This window comes from Rutilus rutilus, assembly GCF_951802725.1.
Source record: "Rutilus rutilus genome assembly, chromosome: 15".
NCBI classification, from domain to species: Eukaryota; Metazoa; Chordata; class Actinopteri; order Cypriniformes; family Leuciscidae; genus Rutilus; species Rutilus rutilus.
The window spans coordinates 29938297-29952976 of record NC_140220.1 but is presented as its reverse complement, the minus strand read 5'-3'; the positions used below and the strand labels follow the sequence as shown (position 1 = coordinate 29952976).

General features: G+C 37.3%; 1 protein-coding gene across 1 annotated transcript; it reads left to right on the top strand.

The window, feature by feature from the left end:
- Positions 1-105: 105 nt before the first annotated feature.
- Positions 106-14375, top strand: capn3b (calpain 3b). Its single transcript, XM_084431384.1, has 21 exons — positions 106-614; positions 1822-1891; positions 4028-4146; positions 4269-4402; positions 4549-4717; positions 6400-6483; positions 6609-6772; positions 6918-7078; positions 8038-8195; positions 8327-8338; positions 8653-8861; positions 9473-9506; positions 10174-10200; positions 10674-10745; positions 10825-10882; positions 10972-11036; positions 13212-13280; positions 13397-13475; positions 13554-13670; positions 13798-13856; positions 13972-14375. Exons 1-21 carry the CDS (start codon positions 336-338, stop codon positions 13996-13998), a joined length of 2166 nt encoding a protein of 721 aa, XP_084287510.1. The 5' UTR covers positions 106-335; the 3' UTR covers positions 13999-14375.
- Positions 14376-14680: the final 305 nt, after the last annotated feature.

Genomic DNA, 14680 nt, shown 5'->3' with positions numbered 1-14680 from the left:
CAGTTGGGAACCATGCCCCCATTAGACAGGCAGAAAGAGAGAAACCCTCACGTCCCTGCAGGAGGCCTATAAATAGAGTTCGCTTCTAAGAGGAACGGGGAAATGTTGGGTGTGTGTATGCAAGTAAATGTGAGCATGTGCGGAACCGGTGTGAAACATTTGCCTTAACGTGACTGTTTATTTGTGTATATGGACAGGGGAGTGACTCCTCCAGAATATAAAGGAACTGAGGAGTGAAATAAGGACTAAGCTGAGATAACTGAGCCACCTCAGATTCTGACACTAAGCTTTATATTCACTCATCGCTCCTTTGGCATCTGTCTTCAAAGAGCAATATGGCAGGAGAAACGAAGTTTTCAGAAATATCTGTCCAGCTGACTGAAGCTGCTCCACAGACTGTGGACAGGTTTACTGCCCCTGGAAACATTTATTCGGCCATTCTGAGCCGTAATGAGGCTGTTAAAGATGCCAGGCGGCTCAAGGAATTTCAGGAGCTCAAAGACAAATATGTACGCAAAAAAGTAATCTTTGAAGATCCCCTGTTCCCGGCCCAGGACTCCTCTCTCTTTTACAGTGAGAAGTTCCCATTAAAGCTTGAATGGAAGCGCCCATCGGTGAGTGGCTTATACCGTAAGGTGGCAGTGTGCATGAGATCAGCTGCATTGCACCATGTCTGGGACAGGTTATAATTTCTGCATTTCCAGATATGTATTTTATTTTTTTGCTTATTAAAACGTAATTTATTTTCAATTTAATTTAATATTTTTTTAAATATTATTTTACAACATTTAATTTATTTTTGCCTTTTTTGTATGTAATTTAATTTAAATCTTTTTTTTATATACAAATTATTTTTATTTTTGCCTTTGGTTTGTGAGCTGCTTAAATAAGTTGGAATTTCTCTATTTCCTCAATTACAATCTCCATTAACTTCCTCCTTACCTGCCTATAATACCTTCATAAAATGAATGTATTTTCTGACTATTGATTAATTGCAGTGTAGGCCTATTCATTTTTCAGTTGGTTTCACTTAACAAGGACGTTACATTCGTTTTCAGTCTCCAAATGAATAGGCTGAGGCATGAGATAAGATATTTCTTGCAGCCATGCCATGAGAATGTGGCAGTGTTCCTGTAGTGTGTGTTCTCAACCAGCTGACTTTCCAATGCTTCATATAGCAGAGCTCTACCTGATAATAGACTTCTATCAGTAGGTTTGATATATGTTGATGAAGTTTATGTAACATAATAATGTTTTTTAGAGTATAGACAGATTACATTAGCGTCTTGCTAAATTACATGCGTCTTGCTTCTCAGATAATTGAGAAGAGCATCTGCTAGAGTCCTCACTGGATACATGCAGTGTTTTTTGCTAGTCCATCTCATGTTACTTATAAAAACGTGACTGTTTTGATTGATGCGTGACATACATTTACTATTGCTTGATGATACTGCTTCAGAGAATCAGGTTACTGGACGAGGTCTTATATGTCTGCTAGTGCTAGGTCTATAAAACAATTTTTAGACGGTGCTTCAAAAAGACAATCATGCCATTTCAGATGTCTTTACTGACACTTTAAAAATAATGAGTATGTGTCTCCATGGACTTACATACTGTACATTATCCTGCCTTGATGTCCCTGTGCCTTGAAGCGAAGTTCCTGCTAGCAAACTTTATGACCCAGGACAGCTGCTGTATTTCTGTGGTGGTGCCAGCACCTTTTTGTGGTGCTTTTTGTGAAGCCAGCAGAGGTCTAACAATACAACTATGATATAAAACTATGATTATAATAACTGTACGTTTCTCTCTTCCCCAAAACAGGAAATTTGTAGCAATCCAGAGTTCATTCTTGGGGGAGCCAACAGGACAGATATCTGCCAAGGAGACCTGGGTACGAAAGTGTCAATATATGACATTCTATCTAAAAAAATATCATAAAATACATACTATCTGGGCATTCACCAATATTAAAATTCAGAAGGATACCGATAAGCAGATCGTTATTTGTCATGGCTGATAACTGATAAATGGGCAATATTAAAATTCGAATTAATCTATAAATAATTAAAAACCTAAAATAGATCACAACATTATGTAGCCTGCCTTATGAAAAATTGATAGGCCTACATATTTCAAAATTGGCTAAAGATTACATTTAGCAGTGTTAGTAAATTATTTTTGTTTTTAAAGATTCACTTTTTAAGTGACCATTAGATGATGGCAAAGGTAAATGTAAAATATGGGAAATTACCAAGAACAATTTAATATCCAATATTGACTATACAGATAGTTAAAAGCTCTCTATAATATTGGCCGATAACCAAAATGGTACCAATATATATATTGTGTTACCTCAAGCTGTTCTCTTGCCCTGGCGATCAGGGTCAAAAGGCACTGAGGTTCAAACGTCTGAGATACACAGACAAACTGTATCAGGCTTACTGTTATTAAAAAGGGAGACACCGTGATGGAGGTACACAGCTGAAGTGGTCTGTGTTGAAGAAGGAGGCCCTGTCCCAAATGGCACACGTGCACTTGTGGTCTTTTGGCCTTACTATGGCCGCCGTGTGCACGTGTTCTTTTAGTCCACAAGACCGTAGAGCAGGGTTCCTGAAATCCAGCCCTGGTAGACCAAGGTCTCTGAAGAGCTTATTTAGCTTATAAGACAATGAGTGCAAAAAAGCGCTGCACGGGGTGTAAAAATTCGTATCCCGGTGCTTTTTGGACTGAAATGTAGGGAAAATGCGACTCATAAAAACATATAAAGCCAAGGCACTCAAGAATTGGAACCTAATGAGCTTGTTCAGGTGTGTTTGATTAGGGTTGGAACTGAACTCTGCAGGGCAGTGGCCCGATAGGACAGAATTTGAGGAACCCTACCTTAGGGTGTCCATTTGTCATTTTAGGTTTCAAAAGGGTGCTTGCAAATGCCCCTTTGCGCCCTCGATGTGCACTTTTGCAGAGCCCGCAAGCTCCGCAGCAGACATCTACTAAAAGCGACATTATGTCACGAAAGTGTGGACTCAGAGGAAGATCACCAGGGCCCTCTGAAACCTAAAATGACAAATGGGACACTCTTGTGGACTTAAGGGACATCGAGCAAGATATCAAATGAACATGAAGTGTGCCATTTGGGACTGGGCCTTAGGGTTCCATTTGGGACAGGGCCAGAAACTCAGGGTTTGTGATCCTGATTTTAATGAGATCCAAAGTTGCACATTTCCTGTTCAAAGCGTGGCAGAGTCACCAAAGATAGCCTCTGCTTGTGGTCTGCATGTGGAAATGCCACCCATTTCCTCACCTCTCAATGTATTCAAACACTGTTGAAAAATAGATTGGTTGCGTGACACAAAAGGCTTGAAGAAATTAATAAAGTGTCCGCTGCGGTATCCATGTTGCGGTGCTGTATTCCACAGAGGCATCCCGTGAATGCATGAGGCGCATAGAGCAAAGGCGTTCATTTCTGCACCTGTACAGTGTACAGTTTCATACACGCAAAGCTTTTGCAGTGCAGTTTTTTGTTTAAACTTAAATCCTTTTAATTTTACATGAGCAATACTGCATTATTTAATTAATTTTCTTTCTTTCTTTTTTCCTGCGGAACACAAAAAGGTGAAGCCGCTGTTTTTAAAATAATGAAAGTGAATGCGCAAATGACAATGGCAAAAAAGTGGTCTATACGACTTATGCAATATATTAAGCATAAAATATTTTGTAATTGTAATTGTATTGTAAAATATTGCACCAAAAATAAACAGTAAATGAAACAATATGGCAAAATATCCTAATACCTTGAAATGTACTGAGGTGTGATATGCTGAACTCCATTGTTAAATGCACAGCATATATCTATCTATCTATCTATCTATCTATCTATCTATCTATCTATCTATCTATCTATCTATCTCTATATATATATATATATATATATATATATATATATCATATATTTTTTCATACAAGATTTTTATAGGTTTTAGTAAAATCTTACTCCTGGTGATTGTAAATTAACCATTAACACCTGCAGGAGACTGCTGGCTGCTGGCTGCTATAGCTTGCCTGACCCTGAATGATATAATCCTGAAGAGGGTGGTTCCCCATGACCAGAGCTTCACTGAAAACTATGCTGGCATTTTTCATTTCCAGGTATGGGCATCAAAACTGGACTGTTCTGTATTTCAGATATAGTTTCTTATATATAAACTTTTTTCTCCGATGAATAAGGCACAAGCTCAACTATTTAAAACACCCTTTCTTTATTCTTCTAGTTCTGGCGCTATGGTGAGTGGGTGGATGTGATTGTGGATGATCGACTTCCCACATACAAAAACCAGTTGGTGTTCACCAGGTCTGGACAGAAGAATGAATTCTGGAGTGCTCTTCTGGAGAAGGCATATGCAAAGTAAGTTAAAAATCTTAATTTACTAGATTATATCTAACACAATAATACTTTGCCATGATGATATATAAGCTCTTCTAAATATCCTTTTCTTCTGTCAAAAATCAGACCAAAGTGCTGAATGTGCTGGTTTGACTTCTGTTTCCCAGGTTACATGGCTCTTATGAAGCTTTAAAGGGCGGAAACTCACTGGAGGCCATGGAGGACTTCACTGGAGGAGTAACTGAGTTATATGAGATTACAGAGGCCCCGAAGGAGTTGTACAACATCATGAGGAAGGCTCTGAAGAGAGGGTCCCTCATGGGCTGCGCCATAGATGTAGGCTTCCTTCGATTCCAAACGTATTAGATGCTGTTAGGGTTAAAAAACAGCTGATACAGTAAATATAGCTGACACTTCTTTGTGTGTGCTGTCTAAAATGTACAAACTATAAAGCTTATTGTACACACTCCACTGATGCGGAACCGCATACTACTCTTACTACTTTTACCATATCTTTCTATGGCAGAAATAGTAGTTGTATGCTAATGCGGTTCTGAATTACACAAGTGTTTGCGGATTTCAGGTGAGACTGCATACTGCAGAGCCAATAGGTCGAGCTTGATGTTAAGCTCCCCTCTTTGGACATAATGGGTGGAGCTTAAAGGTTCAGCCACACCCTAACCCTATCCATAACACTATCCCTAACCTAATTGGGTCAAGCTCCACCCATTAGGTCCAGTAAGGTGGAGCTGGACCATGTCGAAGTCCATCCATGACATCCAGAGAGGGGGAGCTGGACACCTTTTGGCTCTGCAGTGAGCACCATTTGTATTTCAGACAGACTGACATCAGACTGCATTTGTGGTGGAAATTTTTCAGTGACTCTTTTTGTACGTTACATCAATTTGCCAATAGGTGTCACTATCATTGAATCCTTCACTCAAATAATTAATTCAGTTAGAATGATTAATTTAGGAAGAAAACAAAAGATTGACTGTGTCTGAAATTGCATACTCTCTTAGTAGGTACGGCTATTAAAACCTATGTTCTATATTGTATGAACGTGTGTAGTATGAATTTAATCCAGACGTATTACATCAGTCATGTTGTCATTGTCATGTCACCTACCAGCGTCGGTTGTGTTGCTTCACTGCCATTCAAATACCAGAGATGGTCTATTATTGGAAGATACGAGGGTCCGCGGCTTTACCATTGGAGAAAGCGCAACGGCTAACTGGGATCACGTGTGCCTTGATAACCAATCACATTACATCCTTTAACGTCATTAAATTTTGTTCAGAGTTGTTCGACAGTCAATCACTGTTTGCGGATAATTACAATATAGAAATTAATGAGAAGTGCCGTAAACTGAATCATACCATTGTCTGTGACTTCTCTAATAAAACTCTAAACTCTAAAAATAGAATAATCCAAACCGAATGTTTAAGAGCATTAGCAGGCATTACACTTTTTTCGGCTAAGGTTGCAGGCTTGCCTTCAAGTGGCTTTGCTACTGACTTTCTCTCTTGTGGCCTCATGGGATAGTAAAGTGTCCACTACTGGTTTATGACCTTGAATTCGGACATATGTGTAATAGGGAAGTATGCGATTTCTGATGCAGCCACTATCTTTATGAGTGAGTCACTGAATCATTCATTCAACAGTTCATTCAAATACAGTGATTAATTCAGGAACTAAACTCTACTATGGTATATTCGTAAATGAAAACTATTTTCGTTGACAGATATACACGGGCAGTATTGTGTCTACAATTATTGAACTATTACACACAATCACAATCCTCTTGCTGGTTTGATATTAATAATGAAAGTATAATAAGTGACAAGCAGTTTTATTATACTGTGACAAGCAGGGCAGGGCCAAGAGCCACAGAGCACTGTTCCCACGGCTATCGGCCCCGCCCTGCTTGTCACAGTATAATAAAACTTTTTAATAAAAACGGCTGTATTCTGTGACATAAACGTAATGTTTCATTATATTTTGTTTCTCCTGCACAGAATTTGGTCCCAACTGCTCAAAGGACTAAAACTCCATCTGGACTCGTGAGAGGCCATGCGTATTCAGTCACTGGAGTTGAGCATGTGGGTTTGTCATGTACTTGAGCATTTGTATCTGTCACATCCTAATACATGACATTGCATAAGTACACAGTCTTGGCATATATAAGCAACATATTTCAATGCAATAGCTAAAACCTCATTCACAGGGTAAACGTAAGGATGGTAAAGACCTATTGATTCGTCTGGTTCGTGTACGAGACCCTTGGGGAGTTGCCCCCCCTCCCGCCTGTAAGTCCAATGACTGGGCTGCACTAGCCAAGTCTGAGCAAGACAAGGAGAGACTCCGGCCTACAGAGCAAGGGGAGTTCTGGTTAGTACCTTCACAGCTTCATGAGACCATCAGGCTTCCAGAAAGTCTCAAACAGTTTATGCTTTAAACAGTATCATGCTTCATTTAATACTCATAAATGGAAGCCGGTCTCTTTTATAATTTTGCTTATTTGTCTTTATGCAAGGATGTGCTTTGAGGAGTTTCAGAAGAACTTCACCAAACTGGAGATCTGTAATCTGACCCCGGACACTCTTGAGGACGACTGTATGCTCAAGTGGACTGTGACCATACATGAGGGCCGATGGGTGAAAGGCTGCTCTGCCGGTGGCTGCAGAAACTTTCCTGGTATATAGTATAATTATTGTAGCCTCTTTTGCAATCATGATTAAAAGTCTAAGATGGTTTTAAAAGCCACTTACGTTAACAATATTGCTATTGCTGATGAATATATAGCCTAATAATATTAACCATATTTTTAGTTTGTCTATAACATGTCTATAATACTTTTATTTTATTTTGAGTACATCACATTAAACTAAATGAAAATGAGAAACATACAAGCGTAGTTCAGGCTGAGGCAGACCACTGATTGCTAAACAATATCAGATGACGCTCAGCTGATTTGTTACTTCACCTACTCTAATCAACTATAGTATTTAAGCTCCTTCAACGAATGCTCCGCAGTCTGTCGCACAGACATTTACACCCACCTCCACCTCCTAGCATCTTCATAACAGAGCAGTGGATTCTGTAAAACTCTATGTACGTAATCATTGTATCTCCTTCTGTAAACATATGCTAAGAAATATTTGGTTATTATAAGGCTTGGGGGATTTGTGTCTCAAGGATGTATCTCGTCTAGTATGGCCGCTCGAGCACCTTAGAGGCTAAGCCTCTCGCCAAATCCAAAGATTGCCAATAAATGTAATTCTCAAAGTGATCCTGACTGAAATTGCATAACGGTAACATTGTAAATGTCTTTGCTGTCACTTGTCGTTAATTTAAGGCATCCTTGCTGAATAAAAGTATCAATTTCTTTCAAAAAAACAATTTTACTAACCCCAAAAGTTGGAATTTATGCTTATATATTCATATATGAATGTACATGCAGTACTTATCTGTTAAACATTTTATAAATACTGTTAATGGCTTTTCCATGAAAATTGTGTTTCATATTTAAGCCATTTCCTTACAGATGAAAATGTTTTCCAACTATAACAATTATAATTGTAAAAAACTGACCTTATGTCAAAACATCCCTATGCATCACTACTAAAAACATATTTCTGTCCATTTTGTTACAGACACATTCTGGACAAACCCTCAGTTCCGCCTGGTTCTTGTGGACGCGGACGTTAAAGAGAAGACCTGCACTGTGGTGGTGGCACTAATGCAGAAGGGCAGAAGAAAAGAGCGTTGCGTGGGTGCCGGCCTATACAACATTGGGTTCGCCATATATGAGGTGCGCACAAACAAGTACTCTTTCGGTATTAATAGGAACATTTCTGCGTGGTACATGTAATCAATGTGGATGGCTAAATAGTGTGTATTTATTAGTAGTTTAATAACCATTTTACCAATTGTCTTTTACAGGTTCCTAAGGAGGTATGACTATCATGAAGAGACCACACTGATGAGATCATGATGTAATTGTTCATAGAAAACCTGTAAATATCAGGAAATTGTGATTTCAAGATCTGGAAAATTCTAAAAAAGAATGTAGATTTTGTCTTAAATCTGAAATAGGCTGGGCTAGAAATAATAATGAACAACTAGATTATTATAGATTTTCCATAAAACATTTAGTTTAGCAGAAGACACCCTATTATTTCTCTAATTGTAGCTTGTCTAAAGTTATACATCACAAAAAACTAAAAAATCTTTGTCTTGAAATGTTCTATCTGCTATCTTCATTTTAGATGAAGGGTAGCCAACAACAGCTGCAAAAGGATTTCTTCCTTTATAATGCTTCCATAGCTCGCAGCAAGTCTTATGTCAACATACGCGAGATGACAGAACGTTTCTGCCTGAAACCGGGCGAGTATGTCATCATTCCGTCCACCTTTGACCCCCACAAGGAGAGCGAGTTTCTGCTCAGAGTCTTCTCTGAGAACAAGAGCACCTCAGAGTGAGTCACTGAATTTCTGTCTGATTATGAATGTCAAATCAGTTGTTATGATCAGTCATTATAATAGCATTAACTAATATGTTAACATATATTATCATGATGTTGTCATAAAAATTATTTAGGCCTATATATAATTTTTGTATATTATCATTATTAATATGAATATTTTCAGCAGCGATTAATCCAGTCTTCAGTGTCACATGATCCTTCAGAAATAATTATAATTGAGCTGATTTGGTGCTCAAGAAACATTTCTTATTATTATCAGTTTAAAACAGCTGATTCTTAATATTTTTGTAGAAACCCTCAAACACTACAAGAATAATAACATTAAATGTCTTTGCTGTCGCTTTTGATTAACTTAATGCATCCTTGCTGAATAAATGCATTTAATTCTTTCACAAAAAAACGTATGCTTCACATAAATTCATTCATTTTCATATACATTCATATATGAGTATGCAATACTTCTGTTAAGCATTATATAAAGTCTGTTATTGACTTTTCAATTAAGCCCTTTACTTTTTCCTTTTTCAAATATGTTTTTAAAGAACCTTTTGACCTGTAAATGCTCCTGTGCATTTGGCTGACAGCTGCACGTTTTCTCTCAGGGTTATAGATGCAGAGATCGAGTCAGAGCCTGTGGTGAGTCAACACCTGTCTCTGTCTGTCATGTTCTGTGGCAGCTCATAATAGCTGTGTCCCAATTCAGAGGCCACGCCTTCGAAAGCAGTGAAGCTGTTAAATGAGATGTCTGGCCTAAGGAGGATTGTTCTTGTCGCCTAGCAACTGACAGCTGTCGTTGACGAGCAGCAATAACTGGACTTTTTTTAAAGTTATATTCAACTTTCTGAAAACGAAACAGTTTACAACCTGTCTAAATATGTTCACCATGGTCTATTACTGTACATAATAAAATATCATCTTAGTAAGATTTGTTAGTATTAGATATTTGAGTAATTTGAAACCCAATACTTACATTTAAAAGTGTAATCCAGCAATTTCTCTCAAAAAAATTCGGTTGTCATGCAATTTTCGAGGCTGCATTTGAAGGAACCTTCGAATTGGGACAGCATTCGTCGTGCCTCCGTGACGCAATCAGCCTTCGAAGGATACAGTCTCTGAATTGGGACGCAGCTCACATTTCATCCTGCCTCTCTACTTGTCCAAATCAATGAATCACTATGTCAAGTGTTAGTACAACCAAACAAAATAAAGTAAATCTCATATTCAGTAGCCTTTTCACTTTATAAACACCAAAGAGACTAAAAAGCATGTTTATATCTATCATTTCACTTTCTTACACCAACAGACGGATGCTGTCAAGAAGAAAATCAAGGTAAATATGGAAATGAGATTGAGATGTTCCATCAATTTCCTTACTTTTCTGGGCAATATTCTATGTCAGCCCACGTCAGATGATAAAAAGGATGAGAAAGATGGAAAATAATTAGCTGCACTGCTGCAGACAGACATCTTCAGTTGTGCTTCAGTAATGACAAACAGCATGAGCACAGCATGCGAAGGTACAATGTCAAAACTGTAATTCATAATGACAGTCAGAATCATAACAACACAAAACTGCCTTGTGCCAGTCTTGGAGAATGACATTTTTAAAAAATCTCTGAGTTCTAAAGACCATTTATTAAATGGACATGCTTTTTTTGTGATTAAAAGTGAAAACAAAAAATGAAATACTATATATATATATTGGCACAATATTTAAACTATTTAAAGGCACACTCATACATATTTACTGTATGCTCAATTTAATATGTTGTACGTTCAGTATTTCTAATTTCTCATGTTCAGCCACTTGAGGAGGAGGAGGAGACTGAAGAGGAAAAACAGTTCAGGGCCATCTTTCAGCAGATAGCTGGAGACGTAAGAGCAAAAATGCATGTTTGAAATTCATATTTACTTCACACTATAACTGTGACTAAATCACGTTCGCTCCTTGCAGGACATGCAGATTAATGCCAATGAACTCAGGACTGTCCTTAATAGAGCGATTGCCAAACGTGAGCGAAATCTTGTTTTCTACTACTAATTCTCTAATATACTGTCTCTGTCTGTAGGGTATTTATTATCTATTCCTCCCTTTCCTCAGATAAAGAGCTAAAAACAGAGGGTTTCAGTCTGGAGAGCTGCAGAAGTATGATTGCACTCATGGATGTATCCTTCATTAGGTTTGCTGTGCATTATGACTGACAACACCACTGACAATTAACCTTTTTACATTTTGGTGAAATTTCGTTAATGTGAACGCACCACTTTAGAACCAAAGAAACAGTAGAGCCACTATATGCTCAGCGGTAGTACAGAAAAGAAGAGTCCAAAAATTTGGCGACCAACAAAAATGGGTTTGTAAATGTGTACAAAAAAGTCAGTAAATTTACGGTAAAAAACTGGCATATGTGATTGCCAGAAATTTACAATAAAAAATACGGTAGCAACATTTGAGGTTTTACAGACAACTTAAAATTACAGTAAAAAAATAAAAATAATTAATTATATGAAATAATGTTGAAGAACTAATATCTGTTTTGAACCATTGTATTACACTGACAACAACCACCAATCACAGTGGTAATGAGAGTCACACGATGAATCAAAGCTCATCACAAGCAGCTTTTCCATAAGTAAGTTAATATTAATATATAGAAGCGGCACAGTGTCATTCACACAAACACTAAACACCATCATAGTAACACAGATACAATTTTAAAAATGCAATAAACATGAATTGAACAACATTAAATGTAACATAAAACCCTAATGTACATAACTGATTAGAAAAAAATAAGAAAAACTTTGACTCACATCAAGTGTCACGCAGGGAATTGTGGGAATGTCAATTTATGTTTGTTTTTTTACTGTAAATTATAATGGACTTCTTTTTCACTTCCAAAAACTGTATTTTACTGTAAAATTTCATTAGCCTAAATGTACTGTTAGATCTATCACAGTTATTCACTGTATATATTACAGAAACTATCTGTTAACCAATTAACAGTTTTTCACCATAGCATTTTTACTATGGTCTTTTACCATTAAAATCACAATAATTTTTTACAGTGTACCATCTGAACGGCTAGCTCAGTCTTTTTCATTCACTCCATCAAGTGAACTATATTAGTGGAACTATATTAGTAGGAAATAGTCAATAAAGATATGGGGGCTGATTTCACATACAACCAACTTAATAATAGACCTTATTTAGGGTTGTGCATTTTTGACAGGAATGAAAACGAGGCTCTGAGGGATTGAAGTACAGTGTGTTCTATGGATTTGCACCGTAGTTTAACAACATGCCAATAGGCCAGCTGACAAAACATCTTTTCAAAGGAGATTTTAGTAGAAAAAAAATCGAGTACCTATATACATACATCACGTACCATTGTAAAGACTAGTCTATCCATACTGTCTATGGTCTATCCCTCACAGCCTCAAAATATTCAATATGGCGTCTGCCCTGACTAAGATCTATACATCCCAGGTGTAAGGGTTCCTCTCTGGAGATTGAAATTACTTCCTGCAACTGGCTGCAAGCATGATAATAGAATGGTGCAAGTATGACATCACTTTGTAGGCCAAAACGCAGAAACGAGTTAGCATGTTAGCACCTCCGGTTCTATCGCCCAGAAGTCAATGGATTTTTTTAATGTGATTTTGGTTAAATGGCTAAAATAAGGTCTGTGGAGAACACAAGCTCAAGACACTTTAACGTTTTATTCCACAACACAAAATACATAAGTATTACACCATTCGTGATTTTTACGTGTTTACGTGTCTTGAAAAGGCAGTTGCTAGCAAGTAGCTACATGGGACTACAGAGGCTGTCGAGGACATTAAACGTCATCACACCGAACAGGTAAACTCAGTTCACTTTTACAGCCTCATTATGCTTATAATTGTGCTCTTATAAACTATTCTAACTCAAACTTTCTGTGAAAATGTTTTTAGATAAAAACTAAGAGTTATCGGAAGCTTAGTGATGGTGACGTTGAAGTCCTGGGACCGTAGTTCGTTTATAGCCTACCTTTAGCTTTTTACTTCTAGCAACTGCATTTAGACTTCAAAATTCATAAAAGTTGTGTTCATCTGTGAAAATGATCTTGATGGACAAAACATGCAAGTGTCAAAGTACTTTTGTTGATCACAGAGCTTGTTTTTGTGATCAGGCAACCAGTGTGATGCTAACTACCTGCACCACTCTATGGTGCCCCCTTGTGGCACTTGGATGACTTGTCACAAATAGTTCTGTTATTTCAAGTTCAAAATGTGTCACACGCAAAATTGCAGTCATACAAAGGTTTTGAAAATGTCATCTTAACCACAACACCTTAGACTGATGGAACAGGCCACCTTAACCTGCAAGAGTTCAAACACTTATGGAACAAAATTAAACAGTGGAAGGTATGCCATAATTTTCACCTTTATAAAGCATGTCAAATCATGTTCTTTTGTACTACACTGTATTACAACATATGTTAAAGCCATAGATATGCTGTTTCTCTCTACACTATTTTCAGCTGGTGTTCACGCGTTTCGACACAGACAAATCAAGTACAATCAGCAGTTTTGAGATGAGGAACGCTCTTACTGAAGCAGGTTTGGCAGTCTGTTGTCTTTTTTAACGATATAAAAAATGTTAAAGGGTAGAACATAAGATATTTCACTTTACCTCAGGTTTTCAACTCAACAATCAGCTGTATGACATTATTTGCATGCGATATGCCAACGAACACATGGAGCTGGATTTCGACAGCTACATTTCCTGTTTAGTGCGACTCGAGGCAATGTTCAGTAAGTGTACATGTGATGATTTGTTTCTATTATTTTTCTAAAGTACCTTGAAGTTCATACAGGCATTGCAACCAGGATTTTAAGTTGCAGCTATTGGATAGTTGTAGTAAAAATGATTCTCCTACAGGGACATTTAGAGCCTTTGACAAGGATGGAGATGGTCTTATCAAGCTCAATGTTTTTGAGGTGAGCTTAATCTGTATATTGAATATTAACAGGATTAAGACAGGAGAATTTTAATCATATTTGCACTGCTATTGTTCATTCTAACGAGTTCCTGTTTTCTATATTATATACACAGTGGCTTCAACTGACCATGTATGCCTAAAGACACAAACACAGAGATAGGTGACGTGGTGACACTCAAGTCAGTGGACTTTACCCATTTTCAACCTCCATTAAGTGGAACATTACAGAAACATCTGCATTCGTATCAATTATACTGTACACCATTGTGGCTTTTTCTTCAGCCAGATTTGGTCTAATCTAGAACAAACTGGATTAATCATGAAAGCCGATTTAGATCTTGTTAAACAATTATTTGTTAGACTATACCTTTCAGATGACATTTTGTTGTCACTCAGCAAAATGCTGTCATGCCATAAATTACACACATTTGAACCCACCCTTGTTGTAAAATGTGTGTGCTACTGTGCAACTGTAAATAATTCAACTAAATAAAGTACTTTGCACTGTTTTATTCCACTTGTTGTCATAGCCATGTTTGCAGAGAATAAACAAACAGCACAAAAATAGTACAACAATTGTGCATTCATGACTGCAAGCAACGGATAAACACATGGTTGACCTTGAGGATGAACAAACTTCTTCTGCTGGAGTAGCAAGAACACAGATGATAAAAACAGCCAAATATTTAACATTTTCAAATATTATTCAGATTCCTCTAAGGAAAATAACTACAAACCTTACAGAGTAAGTCTGAATTAATATCCTAATATGTTGTCTTGTAAGCAATATTATTTAAACTGATAAATCCATATTACTACACT

Bases quoted from the DNA above. Each gene is read 5' to 3' on its own strand.
- capn3b (XM_084431384.1), top strand. From the start codon at position 336: ATGGCAGGAGAAACGAAGTTTTCAGAAATATCTGTCCAGCTGACTGAA. The intron at 4,403-4,548 runs GTAAGTTAAAAA...TCTGTTTCCCAG, and splicing joins CTGGAGAAGGCATATGCAAA to GTTACATGGCTCTTATGAAG. The intron at 13,281-13,396 runs GTATGCCATAAT...CACTATTTTCAG, and splicing joins ACAAAATTAAACAGTGGAAG to CTGGTGTTCACGCGTTTCGA.